The 15,063-nt window shown below is 44.5% G+C and overlaps 1 protein-coding gene across 1 annotated transcript in view; it reads right to left on the bottom strand.

Annotated features, from left to right (window-relative positions):
• Positions 1–2,345: 2,345 nt before the first annotated feature.
• The window catches only part of tekt4 (tektin 4), a 29,404-nt gene continuing 16,686 nt past the window's right edge, over positions 2,346–15,063 (bottom strand). Inside the window, exons 4-6 of the mRNA XM_072269072.1 lie at positions 4,861–5,083; positions 2,933–3,087; positions 2,346–2,795 (exon numbers count right to left, since the gene is read on the bottom strand). Of these exons, the coding sequence (XP_072125173.1) occupies positions 2,579–2,795; positions 2,933–3,087; positions 4,861–5,083 (595 nt within the window). The 3' untranslated portion in view covers positions 2,346–2,578. The remainder of the gene's footprint in view (positions 2,796–2,932; positions 3,088–4,860; positions 5,084–15,063) is intronic.

Raw genomic sequence — 15,063 nt, 5'->3', positions numbered from 1 at the left:
TGGTCACATAACCAGGACTTGTGATATGCATCAGCTGCTCATACGACCATCCACCACCTGCTCCCGTGGCTTTGCATGTGCCTGATCAGGGGCTAAGCAGGTGCTACACTTTGCCCAAGGTTGATCTGCAGGCTCACGGCGGGATGGAGCACTATACACCTCCTTTGGTAGAGATGTATCTCCATCCTGCCACCATTTCACTCTTGTGCCTGCCATAACATTGAAATGTTCTTATTTGTAATTAATTTAGCTGCATCAAATGTGAATCATTAATTATTCAACATTTGCAGATGAACTTTTAATAGGTTACTTACTGTAATATGTTTCAGTATATTTTAACCTGGTCAGCATGGGCATCATACAGTGAAATGCCTGTTTCTGTGTATCCAACTGGGCAGGGGTTAGTGCATCCCGCCTGTCACTTCCCAGCCTCTTTCATTATTCCACCCTTCCCTTCTCCACCTGATTCCATTTACCAATCAGCTCCTTCTCACCTGGAGTCCAGTGAGGATCCAGGTGCAGCTCTTGCCCCACCCCACCCCTCTCACCTCCCCTCTATAGTTTCAGTACAAATGAAGGGTTTCAACCTGAATCACTGTCCATCCCCCTCACCCACAGATGCTGTCTGACCTATTGTGCTCCTCCAGCTGTTTAAAACATAAGACCGTAAGACATGGGAGCAGACCGAGGCCAATTGGCCCATCAAGTCTGCTCCACCATTCTATCATGGCTGACTTATTCTCTCTCTCTCAACTCCATTCTCCTTCCTTTTTCATGTTACCTTTGACACCCTGACTAACCAATACTCTATCAACCTCCACTTTAAATCTACCCAGTGAGTTGGCTTCCACAGCTGTCTATGGCAATCAATTTTGCAGATTCACACCCCCCCCCCACCACCACCACCACCTCTTCTGGTTGAAGAGATTTGCCTCATCTCTGTTCCAAAGGGATGTCCTTTTATTCTGAGGCCCTTTGATCCTAGACTCCTCCACTACTAGAAATATCTTATCCACTCTGCACAAGATTTTTGCACACACAGGTCATCACAAATCAGAAGGAATATTTTTATGACTGTGCTCTAGTGCGAGTTTATGTTTTGTATCAGTGACACGCAATGGATAACATTTAAAAATGTATCAAATTATCGCATGCAATCCTACTTAAACTGCAGACTGCAAGGGACACTCATCAGTAGCATTTAATGCCTAGTGTAAAACAGTGTGTACATCCTGGTGTCACGGTCCCGACCGTTAATTCCTTTTATTATCCTAATTCCCTTTTCCCCATGTTCTCCTGGCTCCTTGATTGTGGCACCTGCTTCTCTTCTAAACCTGCTGCATAAAAACCCCGGCTTTGCATCCACTCGTGGCAAGACAGTTGCTTCAGCCAGTGTGGTAATTCATGTTCCCAGCCATTCAGAATGGTGTATTCTAAGTTATACTTCAGTACTGGGGTTTACCTGTGAAGCTCTGTCTCTCTGTGTCAAGGTAAGTATTCTAAATTTACTTCAGTACTGCGGTTTACCTGTGAAGTTCTGTCTCTCCATGTCAAGATAAGTGTTCTAAGTTCACTTCAGTACCGAGGTTTACCTGTGTAACTCCGTCTCTCCGTGTTTAGAGAAGTATTGTCTCCCATTTGCCTTTCCATGTAACGCTCCATGACAAGATTAGTGTTGCCTGCCACCTGTCTCCTGTTTGCTGTTCAGCTCCAGCAACACCGTGTCACAAAAAGTATTGTCTGCCATTTGCCTTTCCACGTAATGCTCCGTGTCAAGTTAAGTGTTGCTTGCTGCCTGTCTCCTGTTTGCCATTCAGCTCCAGCAACGCCCTGTGTCAAGAAAAGTTTTGCCTGCCTCCTGCTCCTCCGTTCACCCACGCTGTCTTCCTGTATTAATTCTGTCTCTCGACCGCTTAGAATTGTGTATTCTAAGTTTTGTTTCCGCGCTGTTTGCTTGTGTTAATTCTGTCTCTCCGTGTTAATAGGAGCATTGCGTGCCACCTGTCTTCTGGTTCATTCTTCCACCTGCTGTTCTCTTCAAGCCACGCTCGCACCCTGGTCTGCATCCCTGCTCTTCCTCATTCCACTGCCCGCCTGCACTCTCCGTTGACTCGGTGGTTTAATGCCACATTCCCACCTTAGTGACCCGGATTCAATCCCTGGCCAAGCCTTCCTCACTCATTGGCTTTCCTCTGCCTAATCCTTGCTCCCCGGCCTTCGCTGTAACCATTAATAAACACTTTAGATTACTCTACCTCCGTGTCTGTGTCCTGCGTTTGGGTTCACCCATTCCATTACAACACCTGGCATTGAAAGATAATGGACATGTACTAAATTTTCCTTATTTCTTTAAGTTTATTGACATTCCAGCTGTGTTAACATAGAAAAAGCTTTCAGTTTTAGATACAGGATTAAAAGTCCTGATAACCCTGTGGTTATTTTAGTTTACTTGATTTTAGAGAACGTGTTTTTATTTGTGCTTTTAGTCAGGTGCCCAATATGTGTGAAATCACCCAGGTTTCTACATCCAAGGGAGATTTGATAAGTCACTCATAGTAACAGAATACTTGCTGTTAGCTTATTGATAACCAGCCAACCTAACTACAGTTGGGTATCGTTCTCGGTGTTTCAGGCACTTCTCACTGTCAATAAATATACTGTTTGCTTTTATTGCGACTTCCTTCTCGAGGATCATCCGCGTATTCTCCATGTTCTCCAGTGACATCTGGGCTTCCTTGAGTTTCTCCTGAAGGAATGCAATGGACTCCGAGATTTCCCCAACTTCACATATCAGGCTGTGGAAAATTGGGAAATCAAAGGAGTAGATGGTGAGACATTAGGTAATGATGTTTGATAGAAGAGGGATGGTAGAGAATTGAATGTGAAGTGTCAGCTCACACTCCACCATCTCTCAAACTTTCTGGAAACTTACTTCACTTGAGCAGGGTCCCTGGTGAGCTCCACATTCGGTCTGTAGGTCCTCTCATACAGTCTGGTGTGAGCCACTTTGAGTGGAGCTTCCTTGTCCTTTATGGCCTGTTTCAGATTGGCAATGTTTCTCTCCTGACCTGCAATCTGTTCGACTATCTGCTCAAGGCAAATAAAACACAAGGTATCGATGTGCATCTCAACAAATTATTCACTCATTTATCTGACCGCAGTCTCCACAAATCTTTGTGGGGGTGGGGATGAAAATACTCTACAGATTTCCCATCCGCCACAAAAGGCAGAATTTTCCTGACCCATTTCAATTTCAATCCACATTTCACATTCCCAGTCCTAGGCCTCCTCTGCTGTCACAATGAGACCACCCTCAAGTTGGAGGAGCAACACCTCATATTCTGTCTGGGCATGAACAAGGTAACTCAAATGCTGTTTGCGTAGGAGTTGGGACATCATGTTGCAGTTGTATAAGTCATTGGTGAGGCCGAACTTGTTACACTGTTAAACAAAGTAGGCTATTTGGTCCATCAAGTCAATGCTAGCTCCATGTAGAGTGATCCCTTCAGTCCCATTTTCCTACTCTTTCCGCATATCAGTGACCTCATCACTCAGGGCATTGAGTATGGGAGTTGGGATATTGCATTGCAGTTGTATAAGTCATTGGTGAGGCCACACTTGGAGTATTGCCCACAGTTTTGGTCACTCTATTATAGAAAAGGTATGTTTAAACTGGAAAGAGTGTAGAGAACATTCATGGGGATAGTCCCAGGATGAGAAACCCGGAGTTATAGGGAGAGGTTCACCAGACTAGGTCTATATTCCTCGGAGCACACGCTATACAATCAGTGAGTCTCACCAACACGTCTACTCTCTGGGGACGCTGAAGGGAGTTTGACTATACTCACATCGTTCTACAGATCTGCAGTGGGGAGCATCCTAACATGCTGTATCACAGATTTGTACGGAAGCTGCACTGTGGGAGACTGGAAGGCTCCACAACAGGTGGTCAAAATTGCCAACACATCACTGGGATGTGGGCCAAATGCAAAAAATTGGGGCCCAGCTGGGTAGGCTGTGGTCTTCATGGACTGGTTGGGCTGTAAGGCCTGTATCCATGCTGTATTACCCCATGACTCTATGGCACATAACAACAAAACTACACTCAGTGGCCACTTTATTATCTACAACTGTATACCCACATGTTAAAGCAAATATTTAATCAGCTTATCATGTGACGTCAACACAATGCATAAAAGCATGCAGGCATGGTCAAGAGATTCAGTTGTTGTTCAGACCAAACATTAGAATGGGAAGAAATGTGATCTATGTGACTTTGAACATGGAATGATTGTTGGTGCCAGATGGAGTAATTGGAGTATCTCAGAAACTTCTGGGATGTTCACGCACAACAGCCTCCAGAGTTTACAGAGAATGGTGTGGAAAACAAAAATCATCCAGTGAATAGCATTTCTGTGGGAAAAAGACCTTGTAAGTAAGAGAGGTGAGAGAAGAATGGCCAGACTGGTTCAAGCTGACAGAAGGGTGACACTAACTCAAATAATCACACGTTACAACAATGATGTTCGGAAGAGTATCTCTGAGTGCACAACATGTTGAACTTTGAAACAGGTGGGCTACAGCAGCAGAAGACCACAAGCATACACTCAGTGGTCACTTTATTAGATAAAGAAGGTACCTAATAAAGTGGCCACTAAGTGTATAGCTATGTAGTTATATACAATGGACCCCTTTCATTCAACTATTTTAATTTGTTATTTCTGTTTGAGACTGTGCCAAAAAGGTCATTCACATTTTCATTCACCTACATTGAGTTGAACACGCAGTTAGGTTATCGCTTCCTCTATATTTAATAATCCGTGAAAAAGTGAAACTGAACCAACTTCTTGGGACAATAACCTTTCTCAGATGATGGTCTAACTTGGCCTTTGCATCAAAGAGCTCCTCCAAGCGCTTGTTAAAGGCAGCGTTAACTCTATCATACTGCTCACGCAGATCTTTGGAAGTCTCCTGCAGCACATTGTCAACCAGAGCACGGAGGTTAATAGAATTCATTCGCTCCTGTTCAGCTTTGTAGATGTTACAGTGGGTAAACTGGGCCCAGGACTCTGGTGTAGAAGAACTGAGAGATTGAAAAGAAACATCAGTATCAATAGTCAGCGGTATCGGTACCCCCATTTGTGGTATCCACAGGAGGCAACATCCGTCAACAATAATCCCCAGCATCTGGGCTATGCTATCATCTCTCGGCTCCACTGAGCAGGAGGTACAGAACATAGAACATAAATCAGTACAGGCCCTTCAGCCCATAATGTTGTACCAACCCTTTAACCTATGCCAAGATCAATCTAACCCTTCCCTTCCCCCAGGCATCCATTTTCATTTCTTTGATGTGCCTATCTGAGAGCATCTTAAATGTCCCTAATGCTTCTGTCTCTAGCAACACTCCATGCACCGTACACTCTCTGTTTAAAATGCTTACCTCTGATATCCCCCCCCCCCATATTTTCATCCAATCACTTTAAACATATGTCTGCTGGTATTAGTCATTGCCAGTCTGGGAAAAAGTCTCTGGCTATCCACTCCCTATCTATACCTCTTATCATCTTAGACACTTCTATCAAGTCACCTCTCCTCCTTTGCTCTAAAGAGAAAAATCCTATCTCGCACAAGATTTTCTCCTAAGGCATATTCTCCAATCCATTTCCATAGATACTGTGTAACCTACTGAGAATCTCCAGCACTTTGTTGCTTTGGATTTCCAGCATCTCAGAATCTCTTGTGTTCTCCAATCCAGGCAACATCCTGGTAAATCTCCTCTGCCCCCCTCTAGAGCTTCCAGATCCTTCCTTTAATGAGGTGCCCAGAACTGAACCCAATCCTCCCAGTGTGGTCCAGCCTGAAATCCCACACCACCAAGATCAAGATCAGCTACATCCCTTCAACTATCTGGTTCTCGATCCAACTGGGAAAAAACCTCATTGCTACAGTACTGTGACCACTTTAATCACTTTGCATTAATAATGGACTTGGTGTTTTTGTTTATTATTATTGTGTCCTTTCATGTAAAAAAGTGGGAATAAACATTGCATCTGTGCATACATGTACTTGTACATATAGATGAAAAATAGCTTTATGTGTCTATGTATTGTATGCCAAAACATTCAGTGAAATGCATTGAAATGCAATGACCAATGCAGTCCCAGGATGTGCTGGGGCCAGCCCACAAGTGTCACCGCACTTCTAATACCAAAGGTCCAAAGCTCAAATTTAATGTCAGCGAAATGTATACAATATATATCCTGAAATGCTTTTTCTTCCCGAACATCCACGAAAACAGAAGTGCCCCAAAGGATGAACGACTGTTAAACATGAAAACCCAAAAGTCCCTCTGCAGCTCCCCCCTCCCCCCCACCAGCAAAACGACACACATCGATACTATCACCGAGCCCAGGCGTGTAGTAAGCAATAACAAAGACGCAGACCAAAGTTACCATCATAGCATTCCTGACCTTAAGCCCTACATCTTTGGAATGTGGGAGGAAGCCAGAGCACCTGGAAGAAACCCATGAGGTGACAGGATGAATGTACAGACAGCAGCGGGAATTGAACCCTGATCACTGGCACGGTAAAGGATTATGCCAACTACTACACTGCTCTGCCACCCATAACTGGCAAGGACAGAGTCTGTTTCCATGTTGTATAACTCATGACTCTTATCACTTCCAGTTACAACTTTCTTTTTATTTAGTGTTATTTAGAACCCAATTACCGCCCTATCAGCCTACTCTCAACCATCAGCAAAGTAATGGAAGAGATCATCAAGAGTGCTATCAGGCAGCACCTACTCGGCAATAACCTGCTTACGAATGCCCAGTTTGGGTTCTGTCAAGGCCACTCAGCTCCTGACCTCATCACCTCCTTGGTCCAAACATGGACCAAAGAGCTAAATACCAGAGGTGATGTGAGAGTGATAGTCCTCAACATCAAGGCAGCATTTGACCAAGAATGGCATCAAGGTGCCCTAGCTAAAATGGAGTCAATGGAAAATAGGGGGAAAACCCTCCACTGTTTGGAATCATACCTGACACAAAGGAGGATGGTTGTGGTGGTTGGAGGTCAATCATCTCATCCTCAATACATCACTGCAGGGGTTCCCTAAGGAAGTGGCCTAGGACCAACCATCTTCAGCTGCTTCATCAATGGCCTCTCTTCTATCATAAGGTCAGAAGTAGGGGTGTTCACAGATGACTGCACAATGTTCTGCACCATTCGTGACTCCTCAGATAGTGAAGCAGTTCATACCCAAATGCAGCAGGACCTGGACAATATCCAGGCTTGGGCTGACAAGAGGCCAGTAACATTTGAGCCTCACAAGTGCCAGGCAATGACCATCTCCAACAAGAGAGGCTCTAACCATCGCCCCTTGACATTCAGGGGCATCACCATCACTGAATCCCCTACTATCAACATCCTGGGGTTACCATTGACAGGACAGATATTGTCTAGCCATATAAACACCGTGGCTACCACAGCAGGTCAAAGACTAAGAATCCTGCAGTGTGTAACTCACCTCCTGACTCCCCAAAGCCTGTCCATCATCTACAAGGCTCAGTTCAGGAGTGTAATGGAATACTTGCCACTCTCCTGGATGAGTGCAGCTCAATCAACACTCAAGAAGCTTGACACCATCCAGTACAAAGCAGTCCACTTGATTGGTACCCCTTCCACAAGCATCTATTCCCTCCACCATTGACAAACAGTGGCAGCAGTGTGCACAATCTACAAGATGCAGTGCAACAACACACCAAAGTGCCTAAGGCAGCACCTTCCAGACCCATGACCACTACCAGGTAGAGAAGGACAAGAACAGCAGATACCTGGGAACACCACCATCCTGACTTTGAAACATATTGCTGTTCCTTCATTGTCGCTGGATCAAAATCATGGCATTCCCTCCCTAACAGCACTGTGGGTGTACCTACTCCTCAGGGACAGCAGCAGTTCAAGAAGGCAGCTCATCACCACCTTCTCAAGGGCAACTAGGGATGGGCAATAAATGCTGGCTTAGCTGGCGATGCCCACATCCTGTAAATGAAAAAAAGAGTTACAATACCGTAACAGGTTCTTCCGAGCCAATGAGCCTGATGAACGTACTAACCGGTTTGTCTTTGGAACTGGAGCACCTAGAAGAAACCCATGTGTTCATGGCGTGAACATACTAACTCCTTACAGACAGCAGCAGGAATTGAATCCCAATCGTAGGCACTGTGAAACTTACTCGATGACAATAAACTCAACGTTGACTGCATAGTGTGAAAATACCTACTTTTTCTTTTACTGAGCAACACACATTAAAAGTTTAAAATATATAATGGAGATAGAGAGGAGTGGCATGTATGACAAATTATGGCTGTGTATGTTCCCATTCACTGAAATGTCAGCCTTGATTCAGTTACGAGAGGACACTGTTGTTGCTTGGTGTGGAAGGGTATGTTGCAATCCAGAGATGTTTTTTTTTATATTCCAAAGTTCAAAGTAATTTTTAATTATCAAAGTACATATCTGCTACCAAATATTACCCCGAGATTCAATTTTACAGTAGAATAAAGTAGTACAGTAAAATCAAAGAAAAACCACTCGCAAACAAAGACTAACAAATTGTGCAAATATACAAAGAAATAAGTAATAATACTGATAAATAAATATCATTAAATGTAAGTAAGAGACTGTTGGAACAAGCAATATATTAGTATCAGCTCTGGTAGTTTCCTACTCAGTAAACATGACAAGTGGTGTTAAGGCTCCATCTAGTGGAGATTAAGACACCATTCGTAATATCGTTTCCCACTGCAGGTTCGCTGGGTTACTATGGACCCAGACAACGCTTACAAGAGGAACTCAGCAATTCAGACAGCATGTATGGATGGGTGGGTGTAAAAAGTCGACGTTTCGGCCCGATACCCTTCAGCAGGACCATGCACGTACGAGCAAGCGTTTGAGAGATCGGTGGTTTAAATGGGGACCGATTTGCCGGTGCTGCGGGTATCTTCTGCAGGATTGGAATGGGGTGTTTCTGCCTGCTTTCTCTCCTCACCCCGACCTGCGGCAATCAGGGGCTGGTTGGAGCCGAGCAGAGCCGGAAGTGCTGAACAGACTCCCTTGCTCACACACCGAAACTGGTTGGCGACTACTCGTGTCACGCCCGCTCGCTCTCCCGTCACCCTGTTCCTGTGATCATCGCCCACACACCGTTGCTGTTCGTTTTCGAAAAATTCAGGAACAATTCTCAGCAACGGATCAGAAACATAAGAGATTCTGCGGATGCTGGAAATTCAGAGTCTCCACAGATAGTGTCTGGCCTGCTGAGTTGCTCTAATATTCTGTGTGTGTTTCTCAAGAACAGAATCCTTTCGTAACGAGAGGAAATTGCCCGTGTTTCAAAGTTTGCTCCATGTTAAGCTATTTCCTGAACAGCATGCCATTTCTTAATTGCAAAACCAAGTATTTCACGTCGTGTTTTGATATTTCGATGTACATGTGACAAATAAAGTTAATCTTTTCATCTTATCTTTTAAGATTGGACAATTGCTACGGGCCATCGCCAGGGTTCTGTTTTACAGATGTCTATAACTGGATTTTTTCCATAAATTGGAAAATATGCAAAATCACTCAATACGAAGGTGTCTATCTTGTAACCATACCAACAGACTGTTGCATTAAATGGTGTTGATGAGGGTGAATTAATTACTTAAAGTATTCTGTTCAGTCTGGTCACCTCATTATAGGAAGAATATGGAAGCTTTAGAGAGGGTGCAGAGGAGATTTACCAGGATGACGTCTGGGTTAGAAAGCATGCCTTATGAAGAGAGGTTGAGCAAGCTTGGGCTTTTTTTTCTTCCAAGAGAAAGCAGATGAGAGGTGACTTGATAGAGGTGGACAAGATGATAAGAGGCATAGATCAAGTGACCAGCCAGAGGCATTTTCCCAGTTCAGAAATGTCCAATACAAGAAGGCATACCTTTAAAGTATTGGGAGGATGTATAGGAGGGCTGTCAGTCAGGTTATGTACACAGGGTACACATACGTGCATGAAATACACCGCCGGGGTGGTGGGACATTTAAGAGACTCTTAGAGTAGCAGGCACATGGATGAAGGAAAAATGGAGGGTTATTTGGGGGAGAAGGGTTAGATTGATCTTGAAGTAGTTTAAAGGGTCTGTACTATGCTGTACTGTTCTATATTCTATATAAATAACATGGACATCTATTGTGTATATCTGCCAATTTACAATGATACAGAATCAGATGGGCCATGCTTGATGGTTGGTTTTGATGGGTTTGAAGAATCAGTGGATGCTGTATTGTTTAATAGAGCAATATTGCAAAAATATCAATAGAAGCCTGTCAGTTTCCAAAACAAACCTCTTAAGTGGGTTCCCACTATGTAACTGGCAACCTGCATTTTTAAGAGACAACAGTCTCTGTATAGTGTGGAGAAGTTACACCTTAAAAGTTATTACCCTTCAACAACCATGCCTTAAACCAGAGGAACTACTGTAACTTCACTCATTTTCACTTGCCCCATTACTGAAATGTTCTCACAACCTGTGGACTCACTTTCAATGACTCTTCATCTCATATTCTTGACAATTACAGCACGGAAACAGGCCATCTCGGCCCTCCTAGTCCATGCCGAACGCATTACTCTCACCTAGTCCCACCGACCTGCACTCAGCCCATAACCCTCCATTTCTTTCCTGCCCATATATCTATCCAATTTTGCTTTAAATGACAATATCGAACCTGCCTCAACCACTTCTGCTGGAAGCTTGTTCCACACAGCTACCACTCTCTGAGTAAAGAAGTTTCTCCTCGTGTTACCCCTAAACTTTTGCCCTTTAACTCTCAACTCATGTCCTCTTGTTTGAATCTCCCCCACTCTCAATGGAAAAAGCCTATCCATGTCAACTCTATCAATCCCCCTCATAATTTTAAATACCTCTATCAAGTTCCTCCTCAGCCTTCTACGCTCCAAAGAATAAAAACCCAACTTGTTCAACCTTTCTCCGTAACTTAGGTGCTGAAACCCAGGCAACATTCTAGTAAATCTTCTCTGTACTCTCTATTTTGTTGACATCTTTCCTATAATTCGGTGACCAGAACTGTACACAATACTCCAAATTTGGCCTTACCAATGCCTTGTACAATTTTAGCATTATATCCCAACTCCTATACTCAATGCTCTGATTTATAAAGGCCAGCCTACCAAAAGCTTTCTTCACCACCCTATCCACATGAGATTCCACCTTCAGGAAACTATGCACAATTATTCCTAGATTCCTCTGTTCTACTGCATTCTTCAGTGCCCTACCATTTACCATGTATGTCCTATTTTGATTAGTCCTACCAAAATGTGGCACCTCACATTTATCAGCATTAAACTCCATCTGCCATCTTTCAGCCCACTCTTCTAACTGGCCTAAATCTCTCTGCAAGCTTTGAAAGCCTACTTCATTATCCACAACGCCACCTATCTTAGTATCATCTGCATACTTACTAATCCAATTTACCACCCCATCATCCAGATCATTAATGTATATGACAAACAACATTGGAGCCAGTACAGATCCCTGAGGCACACCACCAGTCACCGGCCTCCAACCTGACGAACAGTTATCCACCACTACTTTCTGGCATCTCCCATTCAGCCACTGTTGAATCCATTTTACTACTTCAATATTAATACTGTCATGGTCCGGTCCGTGAAGTCTGTATTCCGGTTCACGGTCCGATCAATCGACCCTTGCTCCAGGTTTTCCTGTCTACCTTGTTTCTGTTCTTGTTGAGCTCTAATTGAGTCAGCTGATGCTTGTTGGGGTTGCTGCATAAATACCTTCAGAGACCAGGGCGTGGCTGCTGGATTGTAATTGTCCTTATTCCTTGTATCCCTTCCTCTGCCTTCTGTTTCCCCGCCTGAAGCCCTGCCTTGTCTTGCTGGTAACTCTCGCCTCACCTGAAGTTCTCGTCTCGCCTTGCATTGCCTGAAGCCTTGCCTTGTCTTGCTGGTAACTCTCGCCTCGTCTCGCCTGCAGTCTTGTCCTGGAGCCACCCTGTACCTAGCTCCTTTCCTGTCCCGTGCCTCCGTCAGCTAAGCCAGGCCGTCTTGCCGTTACCTGCGGTTGGTTCTGTCCCTTCCTGTCCCTTGCCTCCGTCAGCTAAGCCAGGCCGTCTTGCCGTTACCTGTGGTTGGTTCTGTCCCTTCCTGTTCCTTGCCTCCGTCGGGTAAGCCAGGCCGTCTTGCCGTTAGCGATTGGTTCTGTCCCTTCCTGTCCCATGCCTCCGTCGGGTGGTGATCCGCACCCTGCCCAGGAGTACCGCGCCCTGCCCAGGTGAACCGCGCCCTGCCCAGGAGGAGCCTGCCTAGCCTCAAGCCTGAAGACTCCAGCCTCCTGCCTAGCCTCAAGCCTGAATGCTCCAGCCTCCTGCCTAGCCTCAAGCCTGAATGCTCCAGCCTCCTGCCTAGCCTCAAGCCTGAATGCTCCAGCCTCCTGCCTAGCCTCTAGCCTGAAGACTCCAGCCTCCTGCCTAGCTTCTAGCCTGAAGACTCCAGCCTCCTGCCTCCTGCCAAGCCTCGCCTCAAGTCTCTAGCCTCTAGCCTGAAGACTCCAACCTCCTGCCTCCTGCCAAGCCTCGCCTCAAGTCTCTAGCCTCTAGCCTGAAGACTCCAACCTCCTGCCTCCTGCCAAGCCTCGCCTCAAGTCTCTAGCCTCTAGCCTCAAGCCTGAAAACTCCAGCCTCGTCCTGCCTGCCTGCCAAGCATCATCCTTGCCTACTTCTGGGGTCCAAGCCAGAGGCAAGACCCAGGTACTGGGTCCTTGTCTAGTCTCTGGCTCGGAGTCCAAGCCCGGGCTTCTAGCTCTCTTGTCCAGTCCTGTTCCAGGTTCCCAGTTTTCGTGTCCATGTCCTTGCCCTCACCCTGTATCCTAGTCCTGTCCCAAGTCCTTCAGTGTCTGTGTCTTGCACTTGGGTCCATTCCCAGCCACCTCCGTATGACAAATGCCTAACGATTGAACGTTCCTAACTAACCTTCTGTGTGGAACCTTGTCAAAGGCCTTACTGAAGTCCATATAGACAACATCTACTGCTTTACCCTCATCAACTTTCCTAGTAACCTCTTCAAAAAATTCAGTAAGATTTGTCAAACATGACCTTCCACGCACAAATCCATGTTGACTGTTCCTAATCTGACCCTGTCTATCCAAATAATTATATATACCATCTCTAAGAATATTTTCCCTTAATTTTCCCACCACTGATGTCAAACTTACAGGCCAATAATTGCTAGGTTTACTCTTAGAACCTTTTTTAAACAATGGAACAACATGAGCAATACGCCAATCCTCCCGCACCATCCCTGTTTCTAATGACATTTGAAATATTTATGTCAGAGCCCCTGCTATTTCTACACTAACTTCCCTCAAGGTCCTAGGGAATATCCTGTCAGGACCCAGAGACTTATCCACTCTTATATTCCTTAAAAGCGCCAATACTTCCTCTTCTTTAATCATCATAGTTTCCATAACTTCCCTACCTGTTTCCCTTACCTTACACAATTCAATATCCTTCTCCTTAGTGAATACCAAAGAAAAGAAATTGTTCAAAATCTCCCCCATCTCTTTTGGTTCCACACATAGCTGACAACTCTGATTCTCTAAGGGACCAATTTTATCCCTCACTATCCTTTTGCTATTAATATAACTGTAGAAACCCTTTGGATTTATTTTCACCTTACTTGCCAAAACAGCCTCATATCTTCTTTTAGCTTTTCTAATTTCTTTCTTAAGATTCTTTTTACATTCTTTATATTCCTTGAGCACCTCATTTACTCCAGGCTGCCTATATTTATTGTAGATATTTCTCTTTTTCCGAACCAAGTTTCCAATATCCCTTGAAAAACATGGCTCTCTCAAACTTTTAACCTTTCCTTTCAACCTAACAGGAACATAAAAATTCTGTATCCTCAAAATTTCACATTTAAATGACCTCCATTTCTCTATTACATCCTTCCCATAAAACAAATTGTCCCAATGCACTCCTTCTAAATCCTTTCACACCTCCTCAAAGTTAGCCTTTCTCCAATCAAAAATCTCAACCCTGGGTCCAGTCCTATCCTTCTCCATAATTATATTGAAGCTAATGGCATTGTGATCACTGGACCCAAAGTGCTCCCCAACACATACCTCCGTCACCTGACCTATCTCATTCTCTAACAGGAGATTCAACACTGCCCCTTCTCTAGTTGGTACCTCTATGTATTGCTGTAGAATACTCTCCCGCACACATTTTACAAACTCCAAACCATCCAGCCCTTTTACAGTATGGGCTTCCCAGTCTATGTGTGGAAAATTAAAATCTCCCACAATCACAGCCTTGTGCTTACTACAAATATCTGCTATCTCCTTACAAATTTGCTCCTCCAGTTCTCGCTCCCCATTATGTGGTCTATAATACACCACTATAAGTGTTACTACACCTTTCCCATTCCTCAATTTCACCCAAATAGCCTCCCTAGATGAGCCCTCTAATCTATCCTACCAGAGCACCGCTGTAATATTTTCTGTGACAAGCAATGCAACACCTCCCCCGCTTATCGCTCCAATCCTATCACACTTGAAGCAACGAAATCCGGGAATACTTAGTTGCCAATCACACCCCTCCTGCAATCATGTTTCACTAATAGCTACAACTTCATACTTTCGGGTATCAATCCATGCTGTAAGCTCATCCACCCTTCTTATAATGCTCCTAGCATTAAAATAAATGCATTTAAGAAATTTTTCACCTCTTACTCTCTGTTTATCACTAACAGTGCAAACAACTTTACTATCTCCTTTTTCTTCCTTCTCCCCTACATCTGTTCCTACACTTTGGTTCTCCTCCCCCTTGTATCTAGTTTAAATCCACTGGAACCTCTCTAGCAAACCTACCTGCAAGAATATTTGTCCCCCTCCAGTTCGGATGTAAACTGTCCTGCCAGAGCAGGTCCCACCTTCTCTGGAAAGCTGCCCAATTATCTATAAATCTGAAGCCTTCCCTCCT

This window comes from Mobula birostris, chromosome 9 (genome assembly GCF_030028105.1).
Source record: "Mobula birostris isolate sMobBir1 chromosome 9, sMobBir1.hap1, whole genome shotgun sequence".
Classification (NCBI taxonomy): domain Eukaryota; kingdom Metazoa; phylum Chordata; class Chondrichthyes; order Myliobatiformes; family Myliobatidae; genus Mobula; species Mobula birostris.
The sequence above is the reverse complement of the archived record's forward strand: the minus strand, read 5'-3'. Positions and strand labels throughout refer to the sequence as shown.